General features: G+C 42.4%; 1 protein-coding gene and 1 pseudogene across 3 annotated transcripts in view; both read right to left on the minus strand.

Annotated features, from left to right (window-relative positions):
• The window catches only part of LOC308089055 (iroquois-class homeodomain protein irx-3-like), a 2838-nt pseudogene extending 2606 nt beyond the window's left edge, over nt 1-232 (minus strand). Inside the window, exon 1 of the transcript XR_013935003.1 lies at nt 224-232. The product of XR_013935003.1 is annotated as an iroquois-class homeodomain protein irx-3-like (transcript). The remainder of the gene's footprint in view (nt 1-223) is intronic.
• Nucleotides 233-4074: 3842 nt separating this feature from the next.
• On the minus strand, nt 4075-8335 carry LOC308094806 (iroquois-class homeodomain protein irx-3-like). 2 transcript variants are annotated; one of them, XM_080441633.1, is made up of 4 exons: nt 7871-8335; nt 6001-7069; nt 4861-4930; nt 4075-4459 (listed from the first exon to the last, which is right to left on the minus strand). In XM_080441633.1, exons 1-4 carry the CDS (start codon nt 8090-8092, stop codon nt 4405-4407), a joined length of 1416 nt encoding a protein of 471 aa, XP_080297759.1. In that variant the 5' UTR covers nt 8093-8335; the 3' UTR covers nt 4075-4404. The 2 variants fall into 2 exon arrangements, with proteins under 2 accessions (XP_080297759.1, XP_080297758.1); XM_080441632.1 differs by lacking the exon at nt 4861-4930.
• Nucleotides 8336-9178: the final 843 nt, after the last annotated feature.

A 9178-nucleotide genomic window follows, 5' to 3' on the forward strand; every position in this document is an offset into this window, starting at 1 on the left:
CCTTTAATGATTCCATCTTCCTTGGCTTTTTCCCCTCGCAAATGGCTATTTAACAATGCATTCCTTTTTTTTCCCACCCGTGTAGCTATGTACCCCTGTCTTAGTGCTTTGGCGGTGGAAGTTAACAGCGGCAAACAGCACTTAGGACAGCATGAGCAATGTGATTAGCAATGGACTGAAATGCCATTTATTTGCAGTGTGTCAAAGGATCCGTGTTTCCCACAGTCTCCATGCTGCACAACTCCCCATTAATTTACTGATAATTACAAGAGACTCCAACTTCTCTTGTTGAGAGTATATGATGTTAAGAGATGTGTGTGTGATCCATCCAGCAAATTAGATCATGTTTATTTCATATGGCTGTAATCTTGCCCTTGAAATATGTAGACCCACCAATGTCTGTAGGCTATTATGTCTTTAGTTTCTCTCCTGTGTGGATAGTATGAGTGAGTCTAGGTGGATTTACAGGTGTTATTTAAACACTACAGCAGTAGTTCTCAACCTTTTCAGGCCATGGCCCCTAAAATAATCATATTAGAATTGTAGGAGTTGAGGCATTAGGCTACATTTTGTTTGACTTGGTTCCACAGATAAATATTGTGAAAATAGCCAATCTACAAGCTCACAATGCTTTGCCTTGAGGTGTTGTGAGCTTGTAGATCGGCTATTTCACAATGTTTGCCTCTTTCTTATATTATTTGACAATTTGGCCAATGTTTGACCCGTTTTTATAGTATAGTTGTTGATTATACTTTTGGAGCAGTAATGGTATTTTTTTCTTGTTCTTTTTTTAAGGTATTAAAAAGGTCTTAAAAGTCCTTAAATTGTCACTTCATTGTCATCTGCCGCCTCCCCCTGGGGGTCCCGACCCACAGGTTGAGAACCACCGGGCTACAGCACTGAAGCACTGCACGACCCCGCAGTATTTAACACAGGCTGAACCCTGGAATAAGGAGCTCCTTATTAGGGGAGTCAATGTTGATTATTGCTCATTAGCCCCAGCGAGGACATCCACTTAACTTGCAGGGGAAATGAGTGACACGCCAATGCAATGCCCCCGCTGGAAATGACGGTGTATATACCCGTGTTATTTAGCTCAGAGCGAAATGTTACGTTACCTAATGCAATGCAATGCGTGCCTTTTTGCTCTCTCTGCCACCGGGAGCAGGTTGGACACGTATGGCGACACACAGTGCAGCCGTGATGACTTTGTTTCTGCCGAGGAATTCTAATCCCCTAATTTCATGCATCTGATCAGAGAGGAGAGGAGAGGAGAGGCCCCTGGGCTCTCCACGCGATCACTGACACTGTACAGGCTATATGGCAGTGGTTCTCAACCTATGGGTCGGAACCCCCCAGGGGCGTCCCACATGATTTTTTGGGGTCAGGTGCATTTTACATTCAATCCTCGTTAGAGAGATTATCCCCACGTCCCTTCAGGAAGAAGAGGGAAAAAAATAGATACATTATTATTATAAACAATATATATATTAATAGATAAATATTATTATAGTAGCAGCATCAATATTTATTATAAAGTTGGCCGTGCGGCAGACAAAATAATGTAACATCGGCAGAATTGGACATTTATCAAATATATTATTTTTTATTATTGAGTGATTATCCTATTTCAATTTGGTAGCTAATACGTGGTAGCCTAGTACTGGGAATCGATTTTGTAAAATATTTTGTATTAAGTTTTACTTTATTAATTTCTGGTATAGGGCCTATATTATGGTCAATTGTCCTGACATTGAATAATAGTGCGTTTTTCTCTGAGCTGTCAACAGTGGGTCAACACAACAGCGTTGTTATGGTTATGGAACCACTTCCCCAGCCAGTCATCGAGGAGGTCCCGATCGCGGAGAAGATTGCCCGAAAAAAAAGACCATGAACATCAATCAGTGTCATCGCAACTGTCCTGCTCCGCGGTGACTTTATGAATATGCATGATGGCCGCGGTGAGATTAGAATAGAGATACAGGCTCTCAGGATGGAAGATCATTGATTAGACAGGAAGACGACATGGTGAGAGAGGAACCCACTCAGTGGCCGGTCAGCGTGTCCTCGGCTGGGCTGCTATGGGCTCTCTAATGTGTCCCTAAAGCAGGAGATAATACAGTTGTGTCTTATCTCGCTTTTCATCTGTTTTTCTTTCGCCATGACATGAAACCAGACCGGATAAACAGACGTAGAAAAATCCCTTCTTCATTAATAGGTCAAATCAAATGAACACACACGCACATGCACACACGCACGCACGTGCGCGCGCGCGGGCGCGCGGGCACACACACACACACACACACACACACACACACACACACACACGGGGGATAAGCATACGTATTGGCCCACAAGGCCTAAAGAATTAAAATACAAATAAAAAAAATAAAAAACGGAAATTATTTTTGATTTTGTATTTATATAGAGGCTTAACGAAAATTAAATAAATAGGCCTCGTTTCTTCGAGTAGGCCTACAATTAAAAAAAATCAAATGGAACGAAAATGTAATTTGCATTGGAAGTTCTTGTGTAGCCTATGTAGGCCTACCAACTGCATTATACAGTATAATGGCTGTGTGTATAAATATATGCTATATGCGTAGTTACAATTTTATCTCGCTCCTAACATTGACGTTAGAAGGCTATATCAATTCCAGAAGTATTACAATGTAATTTAAAACTGTTAAAATATGCCTAGATTTGTTTTGAAACATATATTGTTTTCAGACCCCGAACCAAGGATATCCATTGCATCTACATAGCCCTTTTTATTATTTATATTTGCTTTGTTTTCTTGTACTTTCCTAAAAAAAAATCGTTCAGAGTATTTTTTAAGCATGTTGTCCTCAACTGAAAATGCAAATGAAATAGGCGTAGCCGTAGTGTAGGCTATTCATTTTTTTTTTAAAGTAGGCTAATTGTTTGTCATTAAAGGTTTCGATGAATTGAATACGCAGGACCCCAATGGAAACACGCCTAGTGTAGTGTCTTCTGGGTTTTAATCCTTTTAGCATCCTTTTGTATTGAACTGTACTTTCTGTGCTTTTTTTGTTAATAAAGTATTCAATCAATCAATCAATCGTTTGTTTGTATTAGGCTACTCAATCAAGTAATAACATTGAACACCCAAAAAGCTGCAGCCTATTCACCAAGTGCTCTCCCTGTGTCTGTATAGCCTGCATGCCCTGCGCCATGAAATTACTAGATCGAACCCTAAACAAACTCATGTTACTTGAAAACCTCTTTCGAAGGGATGGCGTCATTACAGGTTTACGAAGCAAAAGATTACGATCGAATGTCACATTAACCCACACATGATGGCCCAATTAGGACCAAAAATGTACCCAAAAAAAACTCAATTTGAATGATCAGTGTTGCATTTCCTCTGTGGAAACAGAATAGACTGTAGAGGGCGCTCGAACGCTAACTTTACATAAACTTCCTCTGATAAGGCTCTCTTCTCAACATGCATAATGATCCATCAGGGTTTAAACACAAATAAATGGTGTGATTTAGAATTATAGCGGTGGTATATTGCAATTAGAGCACACAGCAGCGTCACCACCTGATCAGAATGCATGACACATTTGCAAACTAAAAAGCATTACAAATAGCCTAATACCGCACAGCACACACACACACACACACACCACATAAATCCATCTCTGATACGGAATTAAACAACCCACTTCCATAATAATTCATTACTCAATTTCTCTTTATATGGGACAAAATTAATGAAATAATGATTCATTCAAACTCGGCTCTTAATGCTTTCTATGGGGATAATCCCACAACATTAATATCCAAATGTGCTCCGCACATTTCTCGGCTAATTACTCGTAAGTCTTTCCATAAAAGTGCCTTTAGATCCATCTAGAATATTTACTTATTAGCGCCACGCAGAGAAGGAAAGCGTGCTGCCCCCAAGCCATCCAACACACAGCAAAGTGAGCAAAACCAAGGCAATGCAATTGAAAGGTGGAACGCAACAATAATTGGCACCATTTACTCTCCCTATAATTATCCATAAAAACCCGCCTGGGTTCAAAAATCACAATTTTCTTTAAAGTTGCAGCAGTTCATTTATTAGCCAAAATATAGACTTTCTTGTACAATTTGGTTCACAAGTATGTACATTTTCTTTAACTTTATATACAAAACATTTTTGAACATCAAATTCCTCACAGAAACTTACAAAAAGAAAAGAAAAGGAGAAAAGAAAAAAAAACTCACAGACTACAGGATCATACATTATTACATTAGCAGGTTTACACAGGACATGCTTACAAGGTAAGTATACAGAGGTGTAGTTATTCTTATTTTACATTCCATACAACATATTCGAATGAAATTAAACAAAGGAGGGGAAAAGGAGTGAAGAAAAAGGGAGAAAATAAACTAAGAGGAAGAAAGGGCATAAAGAAGCATCGCTGCTTCGAGTTGGTTCTGAGGCCTGCAGACACACGGAGGGAAGGAGAACAAAATGAAGTAGGCTAGAATACCAAAACAAATGCCTAATAACCTTAGGCATAAAGAGCTAAAATACAAAGTGATATAAAAGTGACGATTGCTTTGAGAAAAAAAAAAGAAAAAAGAAGAGCCTCTGTGTTTCTGAGTTGAATATGAATCAGGCTAATTTGCATGACCAAAAAAATAGCTTTGGCGAAATTACACAAACGCAACACAACATGGTGGGATCCAAACAAGTCTGTGGAAACGCATGGAAAAAAACTGAACAAACAAAAACAAAAAAAGAAGCTAATATGGATAAATAACGCAAAAAAAAAATACGTGATATGGCATCAAAAAGGAAAAAAAGAATCCCAAAACGCCATTAAAATGACAGCCTCTTACCGTCTTTGAACAGGATGGAAAGCTGTTTTTAACAACCTTATTTTCTCTGCTTCCAAGGCACTAGATCTCTCTGAAATAATGGTAATAAAACAATGAAAAAATACATTAATTTAACTACCTAATTATTATTAAAACACATCATCACAGATGCAGCGAGTCTGGGTCCTGAAGAAAAAAAGGTCTGGGGAAAAAAATATCTCTGAGATTTCACTTTAAAACCAGTTGTCTAATGCATTGGTTCTCAAAGTGGGGTCCGGGGACCCCCAGGGGTCCTTGGGTGGGGGAGGGGGGGCTAGCAGGGGGTCCCCAGAAAAATTAGTTAATATAGCGTCACAATCATTTTAACCACTTCAACTTTATTTTATACTTTGGCTATTCAAAAATAGCAGATATACAAGCTCATAGCGCTGCACCAAGTGCCACGCTATGAGCTTGTAGATCTGCTATTTTTGAAAAATCCCTGGCACAAAACATTTTTGAGATGGTGGGTCCGCGGCCACATACATATCATTTTGGGGGTCCTTGACATGAAAAAGTTTGAGAACCACTGGTCTAATGCAAACACATGGGGCCTTCCTTCAGTAACACAAGGTGTAACAAAAACAAACCGGGGGAGCCATAAGCTATCACACAAATTTCCCCCCTAAACCCAATCCAATTTTAAAAATACTCTCCTGGGCACTTATTAAAAACAAATAAACAAATTAAAGTAAAATAAAACAAATCAAAGTCTAACACACGCTCACTTCGAAGCATTCACACACACCTTGAAGATCAGAAGAAAAAAAAAAGTCCACGTCAAAGATATTATAACACTGAAACACATTATGAGCATCTGTATGGCCTCAAGAAAAACAGAAAGAAAGAAAGAAAAGCCGGCAGGAATAAAATAGTGAGAAATTAGGGTAGAAAATATTGTCAGGGCTGCAGTGGGCCCTAACCCTTCTGTATTATTTTGTGACCCTATACAGAATATAGGGTTTTGGGGGAAAAAAGAGGGCAAAGAACAAGTGAAATAATAATTAAAAATAACAATAATAATAATTAATAATAATAACAATAATAATAACGGGGTGGGGGTGCTACAGCCTGTATATATATAGTCTGTACATAATCAGTCTCAGTGTCGGGGACATGTACCTGTGACTGATGTCTCTGAACTATGGCTCTTGTCCTCTGTGTGTCTGCTGTAGAGCGCCAGGCCGGTGGCTGTGGCCTGGTTCGCCAGTCCGAGGTAATGGTTCGAGTTCAGTAAAGCCAACTGGTGGGCAGAAAAGGCCCGATTTGTCCAGTTCTGGATTTTCCCAACGGGACACGAGATGAGTCTGTGGTGAGGGGGGATGATAGTAGTGGTGGTCTGGCCGTTGCTGCCGTTCATGGCCTGGTGCGGGGATTTGCGCGGATTGTCCGGGGTCGTCGCCGTCTCCGCCAGGGACCAGATCTTTGGCTTTTGGGCCAACGGGGCCGCGTTGTTTTCTGACGACGGCGGCGGGGAGCTGTTGTTGTTGTTGTTGCCGGACGCCGGGTTCAGCTTCAGCTGCTCCGCGTCGGCCTGCAGGGACGATTTGATCTCGAACGCGTGGTGGTGGTGATGGTGGTGGTGGCCGTTGTGGAAGTGCTGGATGTCTTTGCCCTCCTTCGCGACCGCCTTTAGAAACCTCTGGTCGGGCCCTTGTAAATCCTCATAGCCGTCAGAAGCCTCAGAGTCACTCCGACCGTCCAGTTTAATGTCAGAGTGCAGGTCGTCCTGATCGTCCAATAAGTCATCGTCCTTGTTCTCGATATTCTCCGTGTCGATGTTCTCCAAATCGATCTCCTCCTCGTCCTCGCGCTTGTCGTTGTCGTTGTCCCCCTCCTGATCGTCGCTGTTGTAAACGTTCCCCTCCTCGTCCGTGCGACTCCGCGGCGTCCAGGTCATCTTGTTCTCCTTCTTGAGCCTCCGCCGGGCGTTGGCGAACCAGGTGGACACCTGGGTGAGGGTCATCTTGGTGATGATGGCCAGCATGATCTTCTCTCCCTTGGTCGGGTAGGGGTTCTTGCGGTGCTCGCTGAGCCAGGCCTTCAGGGTGCTCGTACTCTCCCTTGTGGCGTTTTTGGGTCTGGACGGGTCGCCGAACTGATACTGGCCATATGGGTAGAAAGCAGGGTGGTGGTGATGCGCAAAGCCCGGGTGCTGCCCGGGACTGTCTTTTAGCTCATACTGAGCACCCTAAAAACACAACAAAAGAATATGAGTATATATGTTAGACATGGTGAAATATTAACGTGGGGCTATCTGGCTGGCTGCAGCATTAAAGCCTGCTATTAGCCTACTCGCAATGGAGAATTTCTACCGTATCTTAAATTAAACACTGCCATCGCAATAATGCAAAATGTGATAATTTTTCGTCGTTTTTCAAGTGAAGATTTATGCCTTATTTATTTTAAACTTCACTACTTTTTTTCTACCACGTTACTACACACTTTAACGCTTAACAAACCATCCTAACACAGTCATGGAACATTATAAACTCCTCTTTATCAAGGTTTACATTTATAAGAAAGGACTAGCAATAACGTTTAGCTACGTTATGTTTCATATACAACTTTTAGCACACTTTTACCAGTCCAAAAAAAAAAGGCTCACGACAAAGTCCACTCAAGTAAACTGAACTACCCCCTCCAAGTCAGAATTACTGCCAAAGTTCACTCTCGATGCATCTGCATTTATTAAGGAAGGGGGAAAAAAACGAAAATAGCACTAATATCACTTAAACCCCCCAGCATCGGTATTGTGGGGAAAGCTTTCGCTGAAAATAGCCGATCGACAAGCTCACAACGCCACTCGTTAGGTGGCGTTGTGAGCTTGTCGATCTGCGATTTTCAGCCAAAGCTTTCCCCACAATAACAGAAAACAGAAAAAAACACTTGTATTGAGCCCTGAGGGGCTCCGGTTACCCATAAGGAGAAGAAGAAAATAGAAAAAAAGTCAAATCAACGGCAAAAAGTTATGCGGAGCAGCTCAACTCACCAATTGATTGAAAATGGATATATCATTGGAGTAAGGCAGAAACGCTCCGTAGCCCCCCTGCGCCGCCGCGGCGGCGGCGAAGGGAGCTCCGTACATGGACGACAGCACGTTGGAGAGGGTCGCCCCCTGAGCGCTCAGCTCCGTGCGGCCGCTGCGAGCCTCCGGCCCGGGCGGGTATATCGGTCGGATGTACTGATATCCTCCCAGCTGCGGGAAAGACATGGTGGTGGGGTGAAGAAAAGAAGAAAAAACAAAGTCTCTCTCTCTGCTGCTGGTACGATCACACAAAGCAGGGGGGGAATCGTCTCTCTCTCGCCCTTCTCGGTGATATTATCCACTTTACACTGAGTGTGTAGTACCCGACAACAAAGTGCAGTATAGGGGGGAAGTCTATATTTCCTCAGCCGGTGTGTAAACGATCCTTCCACTCCTTCCCTATTGATCCGGACGGACTATAAGGTCAGGTCCTTACAGATTGCCTTAGATTATTGGGGACTCCTTGCTCAGATTGACATTTCTAGTCGTTTAGAAGCCCCACCCATTCCTCAAATCTCACACGGCACAACACACCCTCATTCTCTCTCTCTCTCTCTCTTTCTAGCTCTCTCCCTCTCTCTCTCTCTCTCTAGCTCTCTAAGCTCTCTCTCTCTAGCTCTCTCTCTCTTTCTCTCTCTCTCTCTCTCTCTCTCTCTTTAGCTCTCTCTCTCTCTTTAGCTCTCTCTATCTCTCTCTCTCTCTCTCTCTCTCTCTCTCTCTCTCTCTCTCTCTCTCTCTCTCTCTCTCTCTCTCTCTCTCTCTCTCTGTCTCTCTCTCCTGGATAAGTGCACTCACTGACGTCGCGGGCTCTTATTTGAATGGGTTTCAAATCTCATTTTATGGCTCGCCAATCATTTCGTTTGTTATTTCTTCGTCTCAGCCAACCCCCCATTTTTGCACTAATTTACAATTTGCGGTCATTTTTATTTTGGAAGGGAAAACGCTAAATATTCAGGTGTTGTTGTTTCTTTTTGTTTGATTCTTTCGTTCTTTTTTTCTAAAACATACAAGTACAGAGTAAAGCAGTCTTTGTGTGTCGACTAAACTTGGACGTCCTTCGCATTAAAAGGAACATCGGTTAAGAAAGTCTAAAGGGAGCAGCAGGCTGTGTTTTCTTACACCATTTCGAGGTGTTACGGGATCAATTGGTTCTTTAATTTGGGACATCAAACGGCTCGCACATGTAGCCACTTGACATCAAAGAGAGCGCTGACAAGAAACCAAAAGCTCCATGATAAGCACCGCTAATGAATTCACAGAGTTAAGTAGCGA

The sequence above is a fragment of the Gymnoscopelus braueri genome (assembly GCF_963280865.1).
Source record: "Gymnoscopelus braueri genome assembly, chromosome: 1".
Lineage (NCBI taxonomy): Eukaryota > Metazoa > Chordata > Actinopteri > Myctophiformes > Myctophidae > Gymnoscopelus > Gymnoscopelus braueri.